The sequence below is a fragment of the Sceloporus occidentalis genome, unplaced genomic scaffold, assembly GCF_023333645.1.
Source record: "Sceloporus occidentalis isolate IW3139 unplaced genomic scaffold, rSceOcc1.0.p SCAF_5, whole genome shotgun sequence".
NCBI classification, from domain to species: domain Eukaryota; kingdom Metazoa; phylum Chordata; class Lepidosauria; order Squamata; family Phrynosomatidae; genus Sceloporus; species Sceloporus occidentalis.
Window position 1 is genome coordinate 21,779,553 of NW_028316985.1, and position 24,880 is coordinate 21,804,432.

The 24,880-nt window shown below is 42.0% G+C and overlaps 1 protein-coding gene across 4 annotated transcripts in view; it reads left to right on the forward strand.

The window, feature by feature from the left end:
* Positions 1-1,126: 1,126 nt before the first annotated feature.
* DNM1L (dynamin 1L) overlaps positions 1,127-24,880 on the forward strand; it is a 52,688-nt gene continuing 28,934 nt past the window's right edge. For all 4 annotated transcript variants that reach the window (XM_089527856.1, XM_089527858.1, XM_089527857.1 and 1 more), the window contains exons 1-2: positions 1,127-1,291; positions 19,567-19,714. In XM_089527856.1, the coding sequence (XP_089383982.1) occupies positions 1,190-1,291; positions 19,567-19,714 (250 nt within the window). In that variant the 5' untranslated portion in view covers positions 1,127-1,189. The remainder of the gene's footprint in view (positions 1,292-19,566; positions 19,715-24,880) is intronic.

Here is a 24,880-nt window from a genome sequence, read left to right on the forward strand (position 1 = left end):
ATGGTACTAGGGGCCCTTTCACACCACACAATTATTGTTGTTGTGTCCTCCAAGTCGTTTCCAATCTATGGCAACCCTAAGGTGAACCTATAATAGGGTTTTCTTGGCAAGATTTGTTCAGAAGGGGTTTGCCGTTGCCTTCCCTTGAGGCTGAGAGAGTGTGACTTGCCCAAGGTCACACAGTGAGTTTCACGGTCAAGCTGGGAATCGAACCCAGGTCTCCAGAGTCGTAGTCCCACACACAGACCACTATGCCCTGTTGGATTTTATAGCACCATTATTGAACTTTCACTGCCATGGCTGCATCCCATGGAAACCTGGCGTTTGTTGTTTGGTGAGATACCAGACCTCCCTGCACTGCAAATCCCAGGATGCTATGAGATATTGCAATGGCAGTTAATGTAACGCTATGCAGTCATCCCTCTGTATTCATGGAGAACAAGCCCCCCGTGAATGTGGAAAGTCCGTGAATAAGGCGATTGTCACACAGACAGAGCTTGACCGTCCCAGAAACATGGCTAAATCGTCTGCGAAGTGCGCAGGTGTGATAGCCAATTGCGCTTGCCTCCCATGATTTAAGCGTCATTGAGGCGTCCCACTCCTCTCCTGTCATCAATAACATAAAAGGTATGTTTAAGTATATATTTAAATATCTTCAAGGAAATTCCCCCTTGAACAAGACTGAAAAACGCAGGCTATCTCCTTGAAAAGGAGGACACCTGGTCGCCATGAGAGTCAAAGCGGTGTCAAACCGCCTTCTTTTCCGCAGTGCAGATGCAGCCTTGGAACAGCCTTTTCTTTCCCCCTGTTTTCCACCAACGTCCTGTAGGGGGAGCTCTAGGGCCTTCCAGGAACTACAGTTCCCGACATGCTCTGCGGCACCGACCCCCCTCAAACGTGGATGAGCGGGAGGAGAAGAGTGCGCGCAAAGCATGCCGGGACGGCGGCTCAGAGGAAGGCGGCTTGTCGAAGCGTCTTTCCCTCTAGCGGCTTGTCGGGGGAGGGCTTTGAAGGCACTACATTTCCCGCCAGGCTTTGCGGCATCGCCTCCTGAAATGGCGGCGGTCGTGCGCAGTGCATGCCGGGAGCGAGCGGGGCTAGAGGCGGCGGCGGCGGAGGAGGAGGCGGCAGGCGCCTGAGGGAGCGTCCTTCTTCCTCCATTCATTGCCCTCGGCTTCAGGGCGCCGCCATGGAGGCGCTGATCCCGGTCATCAACAAGCTGCAGGACGTCTTCAACACGGTCGGGGCGGATATCATCCAGCTGCCTCAGATCGTGGTGGTCGGGACCCAGGTAGGAAGGAGAAGGAAGGGCAGCCTCCGAACGGGGCCCCGGGGCCATCATAAGCCCCCGCCCTCAGTAACACACAGAACCGTTGCTAAAAGGACAAGGGATTAAATAGTCAAGGGTTATTGACCCGGGGAGGCCTGGCTGGAGGAGAGGGGCCTTGAATGAAAGCAATGGCAGCGCTTTCCCATAGAGAACCATTTGGAAACCATTGCCAAGGATTCCCTATAGGCAAGTATTCTCCAATGGTGTTCAATGGGCAAGTGTGGTTTCCCTATGGACAAGTATTCTCCAGTGGTTTCCTATGGGCAAGTATTCCCCAATGATTCTCTGTGGGCAAGTATGGTTTCTTTATGGAAAAGTATTCCCCAATGATTCCATATAGGCAAATATTCCCCATTGTTTCCTATGGTCAAGTATGGTCTCTCTATGGGCAAGTATTCTCCAATGGCTTCCTATGGGAAATTATTCTCCAGTGGTATCCTATGGACAAGGATGATTTCTCAAGTGGCAAGTATTCTCCAGTTGTTCTCTATGGATAAGTATTCTCCAATGATTCCTTATGGGCAAATATTCCCCATTCATTCCCTATGGGCAAGTACTGCCATTGGCTTTAGTACATCCCTTATTAGACATTTCATGTCATTGTTCCTATTGAATCCAGGGGGGGGGGGGAGTTTATACATTGAATTTCATAATTTCCCCCTTTTTCATTAGCAAACCCACATTTAATTTCACCGTTTCTTTTGCAACCCACTCCAGGGTGGGTTTATTATTATTATTATTATTATTTTGTTTATTTATATTCCACCTTCCTCAAGACAGTTATAGACATTTAATTTCATATCTATATCAAGGGGGTTGGGGGTGTTCTGTGGGGTCTCCATCTTGTACACAAAATTATTGTGTATAAAGTGACCTCCAGGCTATATAAAACCTAGCCCTGTCCATCTGGAAAACCGATAGGCCAAGGGATGCTGAAGCCCCTTCCCTTTGGAGACTGACTCAAAGACAGGTTGAAACGTTGGAAACTGAAATGTTTGAAAATGAAAGATAGGTTGAAGTGTTCCAGGTTTAATCTCCCTTCAATTAAATGCCTGGCACCAGACATATTTGGGGTGTTATTTCTTTGAATTTTGGGATATTTGCATCTACATAATGAGATTTCTTGGAGAGGAGACCCCCCCCTCTAAGTCTAAACAGGATATTCCTTTATGGCCCCATACAGACAGGCCAAAATAAAGCTGCTTTGGGTCACTTTGGAGACATGCTGTTTAAATGATGCATGTGTCCTAAGAGTCTGGAAGCCGCACCAAACCCACAATCCAGTCCTAAGAACAGGAGCGCAGCTTTGGCGCAGCTTCCGGATGCATGCATCATTTAAACAGCATACCTCCAAAGTGACCCGAAGCAGCTTTATTCTGGCAGTCTGTATGGGGCCCATGTTTCACTTACCCCTTCTTATACACACAGTCCATCTTTCAGTTAGTCTCAAAGGTGCTACAAGAATCCCTTATACAAAACACTTGGTACCAGATGTGTTCTGGGTTTCTCTTTCTTTCTTATTGGAAACATTTGTATCTACATAATGAGATATTTTGGAGAGGGGACTCCCAAGTCTAAACTGGAAATTCCTTTATGTTTCATCTTCACCTTATTCACAAACCTTGTCTTTCACTTTGGTGCGTTACAGATCGCCCAAAACGGGCGGTTTTGCGCCACTGCCGGTTGCTGCGTCCGGGAACCGCAGCAGCCAAACCACGCTGTTCCTGGGCACAGCAAGAAAGAAGCGCCAAAATGGCACTTCTTCCTGTGCCCCGGAAGAGGCGCCGCGAGGCGCACACTCGCGGCACCACTTCCGGCGTGTGACATCCGGACGCTGCACTTCTGTGACGTCAAAATGGCGGCGCCCATCTGTATGTGGTGCCGCCATTTTGATGTACTTGTTACGCGCGAGGGGCAAGACGCATCAGTAAGCACCGCCCCTCACGCGTAACAATGGCGTCTCATTGGCCCGTCTGTAACGCGCCATTGTTTCCAAGGGGTTACATATAACTCCTTTACATACTGATTTTCCAAACTGACACAGCTGTGTCTTTGAACGCTACATAGCTTTCAAGGTCATCTTATACACAGTAATTTTAATATTTTTTTATTTCAAAGTTATTTTTAGGAGGGTTCATCAGACATATACACACACACACAACCCTAAAATGTACGCACATGTAACATCTTGACATACTGATTTGAAATTTTTTTAGTAATGTTGGGCATGAAACAAATCTCAGCTACTCATGTGGAGTGTTTTGGATTTTGTGGGTGGGCTGGGCTTGTGGTGTGATAGGGTCGCAGTGGGAAGAGATGCTCCAGGGGAGGGGACAGGGTTAAAAGGGGCACTCTGGGGTGGGAGTGTGCAGTTAATTCCTTTGCAAAGGGAGTTCTGTGGGGTCTCAAGTCCAGATGGTTAAAAAGAATTGTTCCAGGTTGAGTTTCCATTATCGAAAATGCTTGGAACCAGATGTGTGTTTGGGTTTGTATTGGATTTTGGGATATTTGATTCTACACAATAAGATATCTTGGAAGTGGGACCTCCAAGTCTACACAAAATTCTTTTAGCCGGAAAGTAATTTTATACACAGTACTTTAAATATTTTTTTTTCATTTCAAAATAATTTTTATTCAAGTTTCTCATAACACACACAAACATAAAAAGTACAATAATAATAATAATAATAATAATAATAATATGTTTTATTTTTATACCGCTTTTCCGAGGTGATCAAAGCGGTTCACAGAATCAATAAAAATTAACACATCATAAAAACAACATGCAATAAGACAAGCAAGATGGTGGTCAGGAGGAGGGCTTTACTTCATAGAGGGCTTGTCTTCTTAGCAGGCAGAGGCCTGTTGTTGCTGGCCTGCTTCTCTCCCCCTCAAGATGGTGGTCGGGAGGAGGGCTTGTCTTCTTAGCAATAAAGTGGCGTACTCACAGGTAACCTTTTTATATATTGATTTTAATAATTTTGGGCAAGAAGCAAAGTTCGTATACATTGATCCATCAGAAAGCCAAAGGTATCATAATCTCATCCACTCATGCAGACAATTTTGGAGCATTTTGAATTTCCAGATAAGGGAGGCTCAAGCTGTCTGTCAAAGAAGGTATTATTCCCTGCTGCTGTTATTTGGGCAGTTATTACCATGCAGAGCACATTGCCATCCCTGTGTGGCTTCCCTCTTCAGTTGAAGGAGGTAACTTCTGGCTTGGAGGACTGAAGCTGGGAGGGTATGACTTCCAGATTCTGTCCTTATTAAGTATCTTGTTCCTTAAATGGCAGATGGTAAAGAAAAGGAAAGTAGCCCTATGTGACAACTTGAAGGCACTGGCTGTCCTTTTCTTGCTGCAGAAGCTTTTGTGATGTCACAATAAATCTGCTCTTTAAGATTGCAACAAGAGTCTTCTTTATTAGTATTTCCTGTAACAGACTTAACTGTTTCTCTGGGATCAGTCAAATTATTTAGACTTAAAATGCACACACAGACACACAGTGCTTCTCTGACACAGTGGTGATAAGTGGCTGGTTAGGAAGTTCCTCAGAGACATCTGGAGGGCTGCTCTAGGAGGTGGGATGCGGGACTGATCTTGGCCTGAGCTGAAAAGGCCATTCTGATGTCCTTAAAGCTGATAGGAAAATATGTCATTATTGTAGATGTAAAGAAAGAATATAGCGGTTGAGAATCCTGCTACATTTGGATTGTGTGTACAATAGTCCCTTAGGAACATACGTGAAATTTTGTCCTCACATCAACTCTGTAAAGTCAGACAGTCATGCTTCCTTTTTACAAACTAGGGAACAGATGCTCAAAGACTGCGATGCTAACCAGTCGATTCGTACTTAAGACTGGACGTCAATTCCTCGGTCCCAAGTTCTGCTGAGCTGTGTATATACAGACACAAGTGAGAGTTTGGAGGTTAAAAAAAGAGGTGAGAACAGGGCAGAAGATTGAAGCATATGAGAAATAATATTGAGGCATACAATACACGTCTGCTTCTGAAGTAAAGCAGGGCTTTGTCTTGTCAGCTGCCTGGCTGGATAATAAGCAATACGTAAACCACTTGTAGATCTTCAGAGAAAGGGTGTGGTTATAAAGTGTGATCAATAATTCAGGGATGAAAACCCCAAAACAGGAATAGCTGTGGCTCACCCAAGGGATCAAGTGTCTAGAAGATAAGAGTATTAATTGTTGTGCAGAATTAGTAAATGGGAAAGTCAGAATATTCAAAGGTGTGGCTAAAATGATAAATGTGATAGTTTATAGTATCTAGAGATCTCCTTAGCAAACCTATTATCAGGTCTGTCTATATTTCCTACTTTAAAGAATTGTACATACAATTTAATCTGGGAATTCTGTAACTTGTGTGTACACTGAACAAATTTCTCTGTGGTTTGTTATTCTGTATATTTCTGCTATTTGTTTATTTTTATGTTCTTTGCAAGTTATGAGAGAGGCAACAAAGCTTATGTACTGCTGTGCCTGCCCCCATGCTAATTGAAAATCATATTATAACCATTTCTCTGGCTTCTCAAATTTAAGTAGATGTTGCCTTGGCAAAGTGAGCCAAGTGGTTTAAAAATTGGACCAGATCTCTAGAGAACTGGGTTTGAATTCCCACTCAGCCATGGAAACCCATTGGTTGACTTTGGGCATGTCACATTTTCTGAGGCTCAGAGGAGGGCAATGACAACCCCTTCCGAACATATCTTGACCAAAAAAACAAACAAAAACAAACCATGAGAGGCTCGCCCTATGGTTGCCATAAGTTAAGAATGATTTGCAGGCACACAATAACAACAGCAACAACAAAGTCTTGTTTTACTCCCCTCAGTTTCTGTCCTCTTACTTTGAAAATTATGTTTGCTCATGTAATCTGGGAAGGGTGTCCATAGATTCTCAATAACCTAGACTGTAATAAGCAGTTATTCTTTATGCTCCAATTTATCTTACAGTAAAGTCTCTTCACTTTCTCTTCTCAGTTCTGTGCATATGTTTAATCTATTTTTGTGTGCTGGATTGTGGTATTTTTCAAATACTATAGACATTTTGGGCTTAAAATAACTGCTCAGCAGGCTAAACTGCTGTCCCAAATTTACTCTGCTTGCAGAATAATTGTGGAGGTAAAGAATAACTCCGCATGTAGTCTTAACATTTCTTAAACTGACACTGTTTCATTGAGATCTCTGTAGTTAATGGTTCTCCATTCTTTTATCAACAGGGGATTTCCTATTGTTCAATCAGGTGCATTTTTAGTGAGAAAAGCCCAGTGTGTTCAGTAAACCTTACACTTAGGTTAATGTTAATTGGTTTAGTGCACTGTGTAAGACTGTAAAAGAAAACAGCAAGACTAACCTGCAGTACCTAAGAAATTCACCAATCAAATTTAACAGGAGTCACAATGATGTGACTGGGACTTTGAAACCTTGCTTTGATATTACATTTTCCTGACTTTATCGTGTATAGTATCTTCTGTGTAGTATTTCTAGGTACAGATTGGAACATTGTTGTGGAGATTAATTTAACAGATTTTAGTATCATCTTAATGGTAGCCAACTATGAAAACTAGTACACAGTAAAACAAATACATACAATTAGATTAGTAGGATAACAAACAAAGTTGGCAGAAGAAATTGGAAAATACTATATCTCCAAACGTGGATTTTTCAGCTAGTTGTGGTACTTAGCAGAGCAAATCTAGTTTTGCACCTCAATGGGGAAGGTATTTGATAGGCAACTTGCACCATTATGAAGGTACAGTACTTCTTGACCTGTGAAAGTGCAGAGAGAGGCGTTCTAAGGAGGTCCTGTGGAGGCAGTGGACTAAATCCAGTCCTAGGAGCTGAGCAGATGGAACAGGAAAGCATGGACTTGCTCTATGCTTTGCTACCCTGGACACTAACCTGAATTGGTCCTCAGGCTGGTTCAGGTATGGGTGGCTTAGGTGCTTACATAGCAGCCCTGTTCCATAGATCCAGTACCTCTGCGTGCCCCTTACACTGGTATGTGGATGCTACTAGTGAGAAAACCAGCCTGTCGTAGCATCTGATGCGGAAACAGGACACCTGGCTGCACCCATGCAGCCAGTTGCCCTAATTCCATGTCAGATGTACCGGGGGGGGGGGGGGGAACTACACACTAGTAGTATTATTGGATGGAGATAAGGGACATGCAGGGTTGCCTGATCCAACTGGGTTTGCTTTGGAGTTTCCATAGAATTCTGTAGCAAATGGAGGTCAGTTTGACCAGTGTTGAGGCCTTTTTAATAATAATAATAATAATAATAATAATAATAATCTTTATTTCTACCCCGCCTTTCCACAATGTGATCAAGGCGGCTTACAGGTAAGAAGACAATAAAATACAAGTTAAAATATTACATATAAAAATTAAAACATCATCAGAGGAGTAGGGACGGGAAGCAAACAATCAAAATATCAGGGCAAAGATAAGACAACAACTTTAAGGTAGTTGGGGCAAAAGATAACAGGATTACTGAAGTGGGAATGCGAGCCGAAATAAGTGTGTTTTTAAATCTTTTTTAAAAGAAAGTAACGATGCAGAGGAACGAAGCTGTACAGGGAGCTTGTTCCACAAAGTGGGGGCAAAGATAGTAAAGGCCCTCTGTGAGGTCGTTACAAAACGAGACTTAGGGACCTCCAGTAGGTTGGCCCCAGATGTTCTGAGTGTGCGAGGCGGACTATATGGGGAGAGGCGGTCCTCCAAGTACCCTGGACCCAAGCCATTTAGGGCTTTATAGGTCAACACCAACACCTTGTATTGGGCTCGGAAGCGAATAGGCAGCCAGTGAAGATCTTTTAAGATAGGTGTTATATGGTCTGCCCTGGATCTGCCAGCGACCAATCTGGCTGCCATGTTTTGAACCAATTGTAGCTTCCGAGTGTGGTACAAGGGTTGCCCCATGTAGAGCGCATTGCAGAAGTCCAATCGAGAGGTTACCAAAGCATGTACAACAGTTTCAAGGTCCCCCTGGCCCAGGTAGGGACGCAGCTGGCGTATCAGCCGAAGCTGATAAGCACTCCTGACCGTCGCATCTACCTGAGATGTTAGCTGGAGCGACGAATCAAGGAGCACTCCCAGACTGCGCACCGAGTCCTTCAAGGTGAGCGTGACCCCATTCAGGACCGGATGACAAATCTCACTACCCGGAGCAGGGGAACCTATCACCAGTACCTCCGTTTTCCCTGGATTCACACGGAGTTTGTTTTCCCTCATCCAGCCCATTACCGACGCCAGACAGGCATCTAGAGGAGAGATGCCAGCCTTAGTTACTGCATCAGTCAGAGACACAGAGAAGACTATTTGGGTGTCATCAGCGTACTGATAACACCGTGCCCCGTGTCTCCGGATGATCTCACCCAGCGGTTTCATGTAGATGTTAAATAGCATAGGAGACAAAATCGCTCCTTGAGGGACACCAGATGTAAGGGCCCTCTTATCGGAGCGACAGTCTCCCAGCTCCACCATCTGGAATCTACCCGAGAGGTAGGACCGGAACCACTGCAAAGCAGTGCCCCCGATACCCAACTCCCCCAGGCGTTCCAGAAGGATACCATGGTCAATGGTATCGAAAGCTGCTGAGATGTCCAGGAGCACCAACAGGGACACGCTTCCCCTGTCCATGCTCAGACGGAGGTCATCAACTAAGGCGACCATGGCAGTCTCAACTCCATAGCCCGCCCGGAAGCCGGTTTGAAATGGGTCTAGAAAATCGGTGTCATCCAGGATCGATTGAAGCTGGAAAGTGACTGCTCTCTCGATCACCTTCCCCAGAAAAGGTAGCAGCGAGATGGGCCGATAGTTATTATGAATCAGGGGGTCTAGGGAGGGCTTTTTGAGCAGGGGTTTAACCACTGCTACTTTCAGTTTCGATGGAAACTGGCCCTCACCTAGAGATGTGTTAACAATGCGGTATAACAAAGTAGACACCGCATTTCCCCCCTGGGCTGCCAACCATGAGGTGCAGGGATCAAGAGAGCATGTCGTCTTCTTAACGCTTCGAAGAATCCTGTCCACTTCATCAGTACTAACAGACTCAAAGTGATCCAGTACAACAGGGGCCACGGACGCTTCGGAGACCTCACCTACAGGATCTGCATGAATGCTGGCGTCGAGATCAGCCCTTATCCGAGAGATTTTATCCGCAAAGAAGTTGTTAAAATCGTCACAGCAGGCTTTGGATGGTACCAAAATAGGGCTCAGGGAGGGAGGGAGCTGAGTTAGCTCTCTCACAACCCTGAACAGCTCTGCTGGACGCGACTCTGCGGACGCAATACGTGCAGCATAGAACGAGTTCTTTGCTGCACTTATTGCCACTCCATAAGCTTTCAAATGAGAGCGAAGGAGTGTCCTGTCAGATAAGCGCTGATGTCTTCGCCATTTACGCTCTAGTCGTTGCGCAGCCCGCTTCCTTTCCCTGAGATCTTCCGTATACCAGGGTTGTTTGTTGGAAGCAGGCCGGAAAGGACACTTGGGAGCGATACTGTGTATAGCCCTGGAGAGATTATTATCCCAGATGTTGGTCAGGGCATCAACAGAATCGCCGTCAGTACCAGTCGTATACCCCTCTAGGACTTCTTGGAACCTTTTGGGTTCCATCAGCCTTCGAGGGTGGACCATCCTAATAGGTCCGCCACCCCCAGGGGGACTTAAGGTAGAAGCCTTGATTCGAGCCTCAACCAGGAAATGATCCGTCCATGACAGGGGAGAGATTTTAGAGATCTCTACCCACGGAGCCTCCATGTCCGAACTAAAGACCACATCGAGAGTATTACCAGCGCAATGCGTTGGCCCTGAGACCAATTGAGACAGGCCCATGGCTGTCATGGTAGACATGAACTCCCGAGCCGCACCTGTTGGAACATCACTGGCCTCGAAAGGGATGTTGAGGTCCCCCAGGACAAGAAGCCTAGGGGACTCCAACACCAGATCCGAGACCAGCTGTGTGACCCTTGGTTTGGCCTGGATCCATGTCTGATCTGCCAGGATCTAACCTGATCCTGGTCCCAGAGTTTTGGCCTGCACCATCCAAAAAAGACAACGTGAGGCCGAGGGGAACATGGTCCTTTGGGCCCATGCAGACAGCCCCTTTGTCCAAGTAGAGTAGGACTGCTAAAATCTGCAGGACTTAGGTAAGCAGTTATTTACAAGTATCATTCATTTCCGTGGGTCTACTGTTGTTCAAACTAAGATTGGATTTAGCAAATAAATATAGGGAAAGACAGTCATTAGATATTTGAGTCCCTAGCCATTTAGGACTTTAAAGGCAAGCATACACACTTCAATTTGTGTTTTGAAACAAACCAGCAAACTTTGTGGCTGTTAAAATCAGAACAATATGTTCTCTACAGGCAGTTTCACTTATTAATTCAACTGATGTGTTTTGGACTGCAGTCTTCAAATTGAGTCCCATGTACAATACATTGCAGTAATCTAGCCTTCATATTAAAAAAAAACAACCCAGTAAATTATTGTAACCAATCTGCCTCTATCCAGGTGGGGTTACAGCTGGTATTCTCCATGCCCACATGGGCATTGATAATTGTGGTTCAATCAGCAGCCTTCATGCTATGAACCTGGTTGTTTAGGAATGTAACTTCACCCAGAACAAGTTGAATATTATCTTCCATGTCTGTCAGGTGGTATGAAAGGCAGAGGGAATGTGGCATTCTTTTAAATCCACACTCTATACCTGCTGTCATTAGACTGATTTTGGAGATCATCCCATTATGGAATAAGAGATTGTTAAAACGTGTCCTCTGTTTGTTGCTCCTCCTTGTAATTTAATTTAAGTTGGCTATGCTCCAGTTATACAGAGGAAAGATAAAATGTACACTCATAATTTCATGTAGACTTTTCTATCTCTGGTATTTATTTTGGGTGCATAAAATTACCGTATATACTTGTGTACAAGTTGACCTCATGTATAAGTCAAGGGAAGGTTTTAGGGTCAAAATCATGGATTTTGATATGACCCATGGATAAGTCGAGGGTAGAACTTAGTGGAGGAAATGGTTTTAACATTGGACTGGGAAAGAAGGAACTGGGGGGAAATGTGGTGCTTGCTGGGCAAAGATGATCCATAGGGAGAAGGAAGGATGGAAGAGTAGGACTTGCTATCACACTGAGAAGTGAATCAAATCACATGCACACATACACACATGTGCACTTCTGCCTCGGCAGCTCTTTCAGAAATCACTGCCAAGGCAGGGGCAGTGAGGCATTGGGAGCAGGATCTTTCAGAGCTGCATTGCTGTTTTGACTCATGAGTCAACAGTGCGATGCGGCAGCTAACAAGGCCAATGCGATTTTAGGCTGCATCAATAGAAGTATAGTGTCTAGATCAAGGGAAGTAATAGTGCCACTGTATTCTGCTCTGGTCAGGCCCCACCTGGAATATTGTGTCCAGTTCTGGGCACCACAGTTCAAAAAGGACATTGAGAAACTGGAGCGTGTCCAAAGGAGGGCAACTAAAATGGTGAAGGGTCTGGAAACCAAGCCCTATGAGGAACGACTTAGGGAGCTGGGGGTGTTTAGCCTGGAGAAGAGAAGGTTAAGAGGTGATATGATAGCCCTATTTAAATACTTGAAGGGATGTCATGTTGAGGAGGGAACAAGCTTGTTTTCTGCTGCTCCAGAGACTAGGACCTGGAGCAATGGATGCAAGCTGCAGGAAAAGAGATTCCACCTCAACATTAGGAGGAATTTCTTGACAGTAAGGGCTGTTCGACAGTGGAACACACTTCCTAGGAGTGTAGTGGAGTCTCCCTCCTTGGAGGTCTTCAAACGGAGGCTGGATGGCCATCTGTCGGGGATGCTTTGATCTGGATTTCCTGCATGGCAGGGGGTTGGACTGGATGGCCCTTGCGGTCTCTTCCAACTCTATGATTCTATGATTCATATATAAGTCAGCCCACGATTTTAGATACAATTTTTGAGCATAACTTTCTCGACAAAGTCAAGTATCTATCGTAACATTTATATCTGTTAGAGTTCTTTTGGCACCCTGGAAATCTATCAAGGGAAGCAGACCTCTGTAAATTATTTGAAATGTGAAATTTCTGTACACTGGAAGCTTTTTCTGTTCTAAAATAAGATGGTCAGAAGGAAGAAAATCAGGTTTGTAAATAGGTGTGTATTTGGATGCCTGTAGTGGGTTCACGATTCTTCCATGTGACTTCAAATTGCAGCTTCCATGTCCAGATTTTCCTCCATGGAACTCGGGGTAATGCATGTGGTTTTTGTCTCTTCCCTCCTTTTATAACAACCCTGGGAAGAAGGTTGGGATGAGAAGGAGTGATTGGTCCAGTGTCATTATGTGAATTCAGATCGCTTTCAGACCTAGTCTGGCATGCTGACCCTATACCATATGCATTGTGTGTGTGTGTGTGTGTGTGTGTGTGTGTGTGTGTGTATGTTTTATGTTTTGCTTGGCACTTAGGGCAGTTATTTTGGGAGGTTCACTTCCAGAATCCTCCAGCCAGTATGGCCAGGGCTGCTGTCATTTTATCAGAGATTATTAAGATCTGTGTAGCAGTAAGGGTTTTAAGAGTTTGTCTACTTTTCTGAATTGGCTTATTTACAAGCCAAGGGCAAATATAAATATACTTTGAAAAGTAGTGCTTATATACTGGTATATTACCCAACTGCTTCATGGGACACAATAATCAAATAATATAAGTTTTGTCTACATATGAATAGTTTAGATAAGAGTGGGCAACTTGTGGTCGTACAGAAGATGTTGGTCTCCATTTTCCATCATCCTTGACCATTGTCTGGAATTGATGAGAGTTGGAGTCTAGCAAAAATAAAAATTGCAAATTTTTAGTTTTGAAGAACACTTCTGTTTCTATGTTCAATAGCAAAGACCTTCATCATTCTGGAAGGCAGAGACTGGGTGAATGAAATCTGAAGATATCTTCTAGTAGGAGTCATCAATAGATACTGCCCATTCTTTTCAAGTCCTTAACAGCAGTTCTTTTGCTTTCCTTTGCCTTTTAAATTATTCTTTCTTATGGCTTTCCTGGCCTTAATTCTTTCCTTTTTATTTTTTTTGGAACACGATTTGTTTGTTGGTGTGCACTTAAGAGTGTGAATCACCACATTCTCCTTGTATGCAGCTTCATTTTGCAATGCATATGTTCCTTTTCCGCTGATGTGCATTCCTCCCCCATGCTTCTACTTGCTTCATGCTTCACTGATACTACTTTTCTTTGAAAATATGCTTTGTTGAACTTCAGTGACCTAATTTTTATTCTCTGTAGACCCAATGTAGTCCTAGTTAGAAAGTGTTTCCCATGTAGAACTGGAGCAGTATTACACAGATGTCCCTGCCTTGCTTTTCCAGATGTGTCTTATTCTGATGCAAAATTAATGTTAGAATTCCCTTTTAAGATCAGGAGAATTCTACTTAATAGTTGAGATATCTAGTCCTCTTTCTGGTGTATGTGCAGGAAAGTGAATGAATCATCCTGTAGGTTTCTTCATTGTGGTTACTTTTAAGAGACTGCTGAATGTTGGCTCTTCATACAAGAAGGGAAGATTTGGTTTTCCTCAAGTGTGGGCAAACCATTTCCAGCATCTGTAGGTGATACGTCAGCTGCTAACATGGTACCCTTGGACTTTGTTGGATCGTGTTGCATCAAGGCCTTGATTTTAATTCCCCAAACCCAAAGTATTCTTATACCAGGGAAGTAACAGAGAAGATGAGGGACAGGAACCAAGCCTAGTCAACTATAAGAATTTGGTTCACCAGATATGTGTTTTGCAAGCTGTTAAGAATATGAAGGAGCTGAGGTGATCTAATATTTGGCCACCATGGAGCCATCTGTAGTTGAGGAAACCTACCTGTCTGCTATGTTGTTAGACAATAATCTAATGGGGCTTTTGAAGATGGTGTGCAGTATAGCAAATCAAGCTTACCCCACCTACAGTGAGTAGCATGTTGCTGTTCTGTGCTGTCTTTGGTTAGCCAGAGTGCCACTTCAAATAGTCAGTGAGAAAGGCACTGCCCCCTAATCTCTTTTGAAACAGGGTAATCTTTCTGTAATGTTGCTTGATGTTGTTCTTGGTTGTTTAGTGATTCATGTACTTCTGTACTTTTCTTTTGCCTTTTTCATGTGCCCTGTGAGGAACACAATCTAATGAGTATCCATGCATTGAAGAGATATCATCATTTGGAGGTCAATACATGAAATGAAAAGCTTGCTAAGAAAGTGGGAAGTCCATACAATTCTTCCAAAATTCCAATCCAGTTAATAAGTCTCACACACCTTTGACTTGAATACACCTTTTGTACAGACCCCTTGTGCAAACTATGGTAGTGCTTCTTCCGTTGTGGGCTGGGGATATCTTAGGGAGCTTTCTTTCTGGTGGGCATCACTGCTGTAGTTACCCAGCCCCTCCATGCTTGATCCCTTGCCCCACAGAGATGCTTCAGTTGTTTGACTGGATTGCACCCATACCTCTCTAGATACACAGTGCATAGGATTGCATGGGAAAATGAATTGGTCAGAGAGTAAAGCTGCAACTTGCAAAAATACAGCAAAGGAAAAGAGGTAATGGCCAGTGAGGGAACAGAGTGGCTGTTTGAATATGAAGGAAAGGAAAGATGAATGAAAATAAGAGAAGTGAGAAGTTAATTGTTTTAAAATTGTAGTTTGTATATCACATTGAGGAGACTTCACTTTGAAAGGTGATATAAAAATGTTGTAATGGACAGATGGACAACAATAGAATAAAAGAAGAGGCACCTGGAGTGTTTCAAGTGCCATCTGGCCAAGGTGATACCTACCTTTTCTGTCTTACAAGAACAACCTAGCATTGGGAGGTGGAATGTCTTTGTGTATGCATGTGAGCAAGGGAGAAGGCCGAAGTGAGTAAAGGTAGCTGGAAAGACTGGAAGGTAAAAGAACATTCCTTTCCTCTGAGGGAATTGGGTCAGAGGGGACCTTGAAAAGAATTGAAAAAGAGATGATAATGATGATAGAGAGGCTATGTAGGAAGATGTGATATCACGGGAAGGAAAAATAAAATTTGGCATATGCAGAGGAAGGGATGGGATACAAATTAGGGAATTAAATAGCAATATCATAATCATAGTTACCAAGTTATCTACAGTTTATGTAACAGTAATGGTGAGTAAGACTTAAAAATAGTGCTGATGGAAAGAAGCCGTCTTTCTTATTAAGAAATGTCCTGTTTAGATTCTTAACCCATCGGATGCTTAAAGATCCTGGACAAATTATAACCCCCCCCTCCCAAAACGCTACCTCTTAGTCATGTGCTGTGGTCCAGACATGTACCATGCTACTATGTTACTGCTGCATACATAGAAACCTGGCACAATTTAGATACGGTTCCAAGATCTTGTGAATAAAGCTTTCTAATGCATGCCCAGGACCCTATTTTCCAGGGTAGATTAATGACAAAATTACTTGTTAAAAGAACAGTCACAATCCAAAACAACCTCCATTCTGATTATGAAAGTAAAAAATAAATGTCCATTGCTTGATACCAAGAAGAACACTGATTTTGTGATACTCACCAATAACTGAAAATTAAAATACTTCTTAATAGTGTGGCAGCAATTGAACATATGTAATTTGAACAGATGTATTTTCCCTGGAAGAAGATTAACCATCCATTATGAAGCCAAGCCCTCCCTCCACTCCATCTGCCTTGGTCCAGGCCTCGGAGGTAGAGAGTAACTGCTGGACCTCATCCCCTTTCCCTCCACCACTCCCTTCTCCTTTTGTGTCATGTCTTTTTAGATTGTAAGCCTGAGGGCAGGGAACCGTCTAATTAAAAAGACTGTATGTACAGCGCTGTGTAAATCTACAGCGCTTCATAAATAAAGGTTAATAATAATAATAATAATTCTGAAATATGGTATGATGATTTGGGTAAGGTCATATGGTGCTATCTGGCAGAAAATCCATGTGATTTGAAATATAGTCAGTGAATACAAGTGGGTTATTAATATGGGGCTAAAATAGATTTCCTTATTTGGTGAAAAATGAGATGTACTGAAAAGTAAACTTTATTTTATGTGTATACGTATTTATATAAGTGACTGGGTTAATATAAGACTTAAGGAATGGATTTTTCCCCTCTGATTGACTTGCTTTCTGTTTCCTAGAAATGCATACTCACAGTTTCTGTGTACGTAGATAGTAATAACTATAGCTCTAATTGTTGATTTTAATCTTCTAAAGGTTAATTAGAAGAAAGATTTGTAGGCCTCTAAGGTTTAACTTTACTTAGGTGGGGCATTTTTAATCCTACACACATTTGCCAAATACATTTTTAAAATGACTGCAGGCTTGTTTAGTGTACATTGTGTGACCTCTGCCACATCACAGCCACTTGTGGTATTAAACATTTAAAAAATTTCCTTCAGATATCTATAGTCATAGAAGCATTTTCCAAGACTTGTATATGTGTGTCATGATATTAAAGGAATAAAGCTAGAAAATCAGAACATATCCAAGAGCTTTAACTTAAGATTTTATAGAAGATTGGGTGGAAAAAGTTGGATGATTATTAAAAAATGTTTTTTATAAAGTCAGGTAATGTAGGTGTGAGGGTCACTCACCTGTTCACTACTGCCACCAAATGTGAGGACCTCCTCCTGTTTCACTGTTGTGATATCAATGGGGATTTCCCTACATTTCATCACGATTCCTGCATGAGACTTTATTCATCTAATTCCACCACTGGACATGGTCATCCTTCAACCACAAACACCATGTGTTTGAACTTAACTATCTCCATCCAGTGACTAGAGCAATGATGGCAGAAGACTCAGAGTGAGTCTGACCAAATGCAGGCTAGAGCTCATTGGAAAGCCTGTGCTGTGGCAGTGAAGAAATCCCCCTTCACTGCCACCATTGCAACCACATAGTGTTCAGTAGAGCTGTTTTGAATGGACAGAGACCTTTTACATTGTGTCCCTCAATAACAGTATATAAATCACTCAGCAGTCCATTGTGAAGAGTTTGCACAGCACTTTGCTCAGATCTCCTCTGATTAAGATGCTGTAGTTGATATTGGTCTGGTGGGCGTATGTATTCTTGTCCAGTGTTGATGGATATGTTTCAATTTGTGCAACCTGAGGATGTGGATAGGATCCTTCAAGAGATGAGAGCCACCATGTGCGTGCTGGACTCATGCCCTTCCTGGCATTTTGAATTTGTCAGTGGGTTTTTCTGTATCCTTTTATTGTTTCATTACACAAAGAAAAGATATTGCTTCCTGGCCTGGTCTATAGTATAATTCATCTTGGTGTCAGATCGTAGTCTCTAGTTGGAATCTTGTTGTGGAAATGTAAATCTGCCTATATTGAACATAATCACGTTAAAGGTAGGACCAGTTAGAATTACTTTTCTGTCAATGGAGATGCTATAAGGTTGTTGTTGTTGTTTTTTTTTGGGGGGGGGGGTCAGCCTTTCTTTTACAGCAAAGATGACCTAAATGGGTTTCCTGATATTGTTGGATTGCATCTCTCATTAGCTCTAGCCAGCATAGCTAGTGATGAAGAATGTTAATTGTAGTCCTAATATCTGGAGGTTTGCACTTTGCCCATCACTATGTTACAGAAATCTCTTCTGATGCTATTCAGTCAATATCTAGTAACTTAAAACTAGAATTGTAATGGCACAGTTAATAAGTCCTTTCCTTCCGCTTTCCTTCTGCACCCAGCTCCTGTTTTCGGTAATCTGGATAATCTAATTAATGTCATGGTGTCATAATATTTCCAGACTGTTCTTTTGGCCACAAAGGTCCTCAAAATCATAATAAAATGTTATAATATCCAAATAAAGTAAAAAAATATATGAATACACAGGCAATATGAGCAGTTCATCTTGTGTTAAAACAAGAGCTACTTCTCAGTCTGTCAGAATGAAAAGCCTTTACTGATTATTATTTGTAAAAGGAATGATGTCAGTGTAGCAGGCCCAGTGAAAAGCTGGAGTTCCTTTTTCTTTTCTTTTCTTTTCAAGATAATATCTTCCCTGTTCTGGGCTTTGTCTCAGGGAAGAGCTGCAAAGTGAAACTGACACTAATTAGCTGTTCATACTGTAAATTCTCTATAGCTTGTAGATCCAGTTGAGTGGATCTTGACATGACACAGTAGAAGCAAATTTGTCTTCCTTCAGTTAGCCTCTTTTAACAGATTGGGCACAGATGTGCTACTTCAAGGAGTATGTGACATGAATAAGAGAAAGGTGTCTACTATTTCTCTCTGTTGGGAAGAGAAATAGGCTTTGGTTGCCTTCATTCTATAACAAGGACAGTTACTGATCTCCAGATGCAGACTTTTGATTAAACAGGACTGTTCCGTACTGGTGGAATTGTGTTCTCCTGTGAGGCAAGAGGCTGTGCTGATGGTAGCAGTGCTTCTAGTGGGGTCACCCATGTCAGATAGGCTTTTGCTAAGGAGCCAGACTAAATGTGCCAATATCAACAAGTTAAAGAACATCAACAAATTTAAAATATGCAGATGACACCATGCTACTAGCAGAAAATAGCAAGGCCTTGGAACGATTATTGAAGAAAGTCAAGGAAGAAAGTACATAGGCAGATTTCACAGTTGAACATAGTCCACCATAGCTGAGTGTATAGAGAGGATTATCAGTCTTTTGGATGCAAAGTAAAGACATTAACAATAAAAACAAAAACAACCAGAAAGCAGTAAGAACAGAAGTGATCAAAATTGTAGAGATTGAAAGCTCCCTTAAATTGTGAGATTTTCATCTGTTTTTAAAAGTTAAGTGTAGGGAATTTATAAGGCTTTTGTCCAAGGAGATTTCGGTGAATCTAAGAGGAGTATGGAGGCTCTCATCTTTGCCATCACTCACAATTGACAGCTTTCTGTGAACACTGAAAGCCAGCATGTCTGTGAGAAGATTCCCCCCCCCCCCCCGGAAACCATGTGCCAAGAATGTGATTGGAATGAAATGAAGTAGGATGAAAGCAGAATAGCCAAAGCAGATAGGGCTATCTAGACATATTTCAATAGACAAATCTGCCTGTTCTTGAAAAGTAGGTTCTTTTTATTTATTTCATTTAGTCCTCCAGACAAGAAAATACTGGGGGACCTTCTGAATTGACATCTGCCAGAGATTTGTGGATGATCAAATTTTGTAATTTTGTTCAAGAATATTAGATCATTAAAGTTAATATTTGGCCTTTATTTATTTCAGAGTAGTGGCAAAAGTTCTGTACTGGAAAGCCTGGTTGGGAGGGACCTCCTCCCCAGAGGCACAGGAATTGTCACCCGGAGACCCCTCATCCTACAGCTGGTGCACGTCTCAGCAGAGGATCGTCGGAAAACAGCTGGAGATGAGAACGGTAAGGGCTGCCCATAACAGAATTAAAAGGAAATGGTTGATTTTGTTCTCACACATTAAACAGGACCATTCCGTACTGGTGGAATTGTGTCCAAGTGAAGAAAACATTTGAAACTGCTGTGCCTTAGGACTTTTTGATATCCCTCTCCCCACCTTCTGTCTGTCTTAGTGGCAAATCATGGCTGATATAGATTAACACTGTTTGTACAATCAATTTGCATGAAAGGCCTACCTCTTGAACCTTCATGTGAGTAGCAGGAACCTTGGTTCAAGTGCCCTATTCATCAGTTATGGGGCAGCATTGTGTGCATTGTCATTGACTGAGGCTTGTAGGATGTTCCTTTTCATTACTTCATTTTGTATCAGATGCATAGAGTTGGAAGAGATCACAAGGGACATTTAGTTAAACTCTCTGCCACTGCAGGGCTCCATAGCTAAAGCATCCCTGAAAGGTGGCCATCCAACATCTATTTAAAAGCAAGAAAGAGCCTGTTGAATAGCTCATATTTTCAGTAAGTTATTCCCAATGTTTAATTTGAATCTCCTTTATTTTGATTTGAATCTGCTGGTTCAGTCCCTATCCCCCGAAGAACTAGAAAACAAGCCCATGTCATCAGCTCCATGGATATATCTAATTAATTAATTAATGTCGTACACTTCTTCCTGAGCCGGAGGGAAGGTCTCTTGTCACCTCTCATTCTTCTCATGTTTTGAAGGTGTAGATCACAACTATTTATTGTTGGTAGCATTCTGCGTGTTCAGGTCAACTCTGATTTATGGGGACCCTCTCATATGATTTTCTAGGCAACATTTATTGCAAGGAGGTTTGCCATTGTTTTACTTGGAGGCTGAGAGAGTGTGACTTGCCCTCAGTTTCCCAGTGGGCTTCCATGGCTGAATGGGGATTCAGACCTTAGTCTCCTGGGATTCTAGTCCAACACTCAAACCACTATACCACACTGGTTTTACGACTATTTTTAGCATTTTAATGGTATCATATCTCTATTCACCTGACAATAACCCTGTAAGGCAGACATGGGCAACGTGTAGCCCATCAGATTTCATCTGATATGCACCACACTGGCTGTGGTTGCGGGAAGTGAGTTACAGCCAGATAACATTTGGAGGAGCACATGTTCCTGCTCCTGTAAAGTACAGCAGTATTATGTTGTGAGTGAGGGGGATATAGTGGCAGTTGGGATATTACGAGCAGCCTAGTACAGGGGCAGGCACAAGGATCAGGATCTACTGAATTTCTGGGTGATCTGTGATACATTATGAAACTTTCTGATCCTCAGTATTTGTTATAGCAGAGTTATAGAGTGCCTCTCACTTTAAATTTGGCCACTAGAATCCCAGTATAGATCATTCACATAAACTGAGAATCATTATATTCACACCCATCTATTGTCACCATAGTAATTCTTCCACCCGTTTTAATGGAGGGAAAACACCCTGCTTTTACATGGGAAAATTATTATGAGAGTGGACTGGCTGACTTCTTTGTTAGGTTAATTGCTTATATTAATAGTTCATGATTCAGTGCTCAGTGAAGTGGAAGATTAAGAAGTAACTGATTAAGAATTAGTCGGAGCTTGTTCAGTATTTTACTGTTTTGAATAAGGAAGGTACAGTGGTACCCCGGGATACGAATGCGCCGGGATACGAAATTTCCGGGTTACGAAAAAAATGTATTTAAAAAAACTGTTCCGCGTTACGAAAGTTTTTTCGGGTTACGAAAAAACTTTTGGTGCTTTTCGGCACTATTTCGCACCAAATCGCGGCTTTTCCCCATTAGCGCCTATGGCTTTTCGGCTTGCGAAAGCCTTTCGGGTTACGAAAGCGGCGGCGGAACGAATTATTTTCGTAACCCGGGGTACCACTGTATAGGAGTTTGCAAGGTCCCCAGCTAAAGGGAGGAGGCTGATGAATGGTGTCTGAGATGATATAACTCCCACCATCTTTGTTACCATAGTCAGTAGTGAGGGATAATAGGACTTGCAGTCCATAAGTATTTGGAGGGCCACATGTTCCTTATCCTGCTATTAAAAATCTTTGATGGCCAGTTTCTTAAGGTGTAACTGAAGTTCTTTTTTTCTGGTATGTTCTTGAATGAATGACCCTTTCTCTTCACTAGACTGAAGCTTTGTGCTTTGGTGGTTCCCTCTGCATATTAAATTGTTTTTGGTTTTAATCATGTGAACACTCCCCCCCCGCCCGTAGGGAAAATATATAGTTCTAATTGGGTGATAGTGGAGGAAGAATGCATGAATCTTTTCTAATTATAGTTTTTTAATAAAGCAACCCAAAACAACCTGGTCATATGTGTGTTGTGTGACTGCTTAATTGCTTTTTCCACTTACTGAATCTTGATTTAAGCATCTTGAGTGGTGTAATTTGAACTTTAAATTCTTTAAAGAACGAAAGATGGGTTTATACCCTTTTATTTGTTATTGTTATGTGCCATCAAGTTAACTTTGACCTATGGAGATCCTAGGAATGCGAGACTGCCAAGATCCCTGGTGGTCAACTGCCCTGCTCAGGTCTTACAAACTCATGGCTGTGGCTTTTTTGATTGAATCATTGTCTGTATGGCATGGAGAAGCAATCCACTCATGACTGATCCCTTGTGTTCCAGCTGAGAATGCCTAATCTAACCCATGAATGAGTGGATTGTGCCTCCTGCCATCCGAGAATCAATCTTCATGGTAAATATCAACCTCTCAATCCACCTATAGTGCAGTTTCCCAATTTTTCTACCTTTCACTTTACTAAGCATTGACATCTTTTCAAGTGAATGATGTCATTTCATGACATGCCCAAAATACAACACTCTCAATTTAGTCATCTTCTAATGAGAGTTGAGGATTCATTTACTTTAAGACTCATTAATTTGTCTTTTTAGTGGTCCACAGTATCCATAGAACTCTCCTCCACCATCTTTTAAATGAGTTGATTTTCTTCCTGTCAGTTTTCTTTACTATCCAGCTTTCATGCACATACACAGGAATCAAAAACACTATGATCTGGAATTTGCTATGCCTTTACACATGTGGATTTAATCTAGTTCCTACATAGCAACCTTTCCATCCTTGTAAAATATCATAAATGCCACCACTTGAAGGAGCTATTTTGCAGTGATTTATCCAGAGTAATTTCTGTAATTGTTTATCCTTTTGTAAAACTACTTGAAAGTCTAGAAGAAATATCAGTCTATTTGCCGAGTAATGGATTATGAATAACATCTGTTGACAGTCAGATACAGTTACATTATTAAACATACCCTGCTAGAGCTGCCCTTAATAACATGTGGGATTTGGGGAGTTGTCTGTTTGTTCTGATAGCAGCGGATTTTATCCTTGTGTGTATGGATTTCCTCTACTCTTCAGTCTGTGGAGTGATTATAGAGTAAGAGACAATTATTTGCAATGGCTGGCTAAAATAAACTGTAATCTGTTGTATTTTGCATACCCCCCCCCCCCTAATCTTTATTGAATTTTTAAAAAAAGTACATAAGAAAAAACATTATAAAAATAACCGTTACATATTCTTTATGCTTCAATATTTCCCGAGTTCACATCTATATCTAATGAATTTTCCACATAAGTATAAAAAAGACTATTTTTGAATCATTAACCGCATGTCTTGTTGTTTATTTAGGATATTGTTTGTGTGTCCATTATCTAATACCCTTTCGTTTGAACTAATCCATCTTTGACCAAATCTTTTCTATTTGCACTCATAACAGAGTTTCTTTTATATCCCAAGCCTTACTCAAGTATTTTAGCATGGGTTTGCATACTTTCTAAGCATCTCTTGACTTTATGTGTCTTAGGACACAGCTTTGCTGTTCAGTACAAGTTAAAAAGGAAGCAAGACTTTTGTCCTTGCTATAACCACAGCATTATTTTGAACTTTCTACTATACCTGCCTTATCTGTTTAAAGTAGGCTTTAAGCCAGGGGTAGGCAACCTGCGGCCCGCGGGCTGGATGCGGCCCAGCGAGGCCTTGGGACCGGCCCCAGCCTGGTCCTACCGCCGATTGCCGCCAGGGCCTTTGGGGGGCAATTGTCTATAGAAGCTTCAGAAACATGCATTTATATTAACATTTTTTAAAAAAGCAGCAATTTTTTTCACGTGTCCTCCATTTTTTATAAAAAAAAGTGTCTTCCATTTGAAAATTTTGTCCTACATTTGTCCTGCTTTATTTATATATTTATTTATTTTTTAAATTATGTAATTATTTATTTTTTGGCTTCGGACCCCCAGTTGTCTGAGGGACAGCAACCCGGCCCCCAGCTCAAAAAGATTGCCTACCCCTGCTTTAAGCCTTCTCAAAGGAGACACTGTATCTTCTAAGGTGTTTTTAAGTAAAATAATATATTTTTTAAAAACCCACTGGAAATACAATTAGTGCTTCTTTTTGTAACAGCATCTTGTCTGTTGTAATTTGCTGACACCCTTCCATATTCAAAGACTTGCGGTTTTCATGGATGCCACACACCTATTTCCCCACATTCTCCGTGGGATTTTTATTTTCTTGTGGTATTTGCCCCCTACTTAAATACACCATTAGACTGTATTGCATTTTGCTTCCCCTTTTTCATATAGAAGGTTGTTGATTCAATCCTGACATCACTGTGAAATCACGGAAAGCCATTTCCAGTCATGATGGCACTGCTGTTGTTATTTATTTATTGAAATATTTATATCTTGTCCATTATTTTGGGATTCCAGAGCAATGTACATGTAGAACAATGAACAATGTAAAACAATTCCAGATCAAAACAATAAAATAACTTAAATGGAATAGAAGTGTAATAAATATGACAACAATGTTTAACAGGCTACAATAGTCAACAGTCATGTTACTGTAGATTTAAAGTAATTTCAGCCCTCAAAACTTTAATCAAAAGCTATGTTTTGCTTGGTGTTCAAAAGAAACCAAGGGGAAAGCATTGCACAACTGGGGTGCGGCAACCTAGGAAGACTTCTCCCACACTATATTGTCCACACTGGTGGGCCACAGAGGAGGGTCCCTCTTGCAAACCTCAGTCAGGTATATGTAGGGAGAGGTGCTTCATCAGGTAGTACTTTAGATGGTTCTACGGGTAGGTTGATCAATGTTATAAATTAGTTGCTTGCGTTCTTCTCCTCAAGAAACTCAT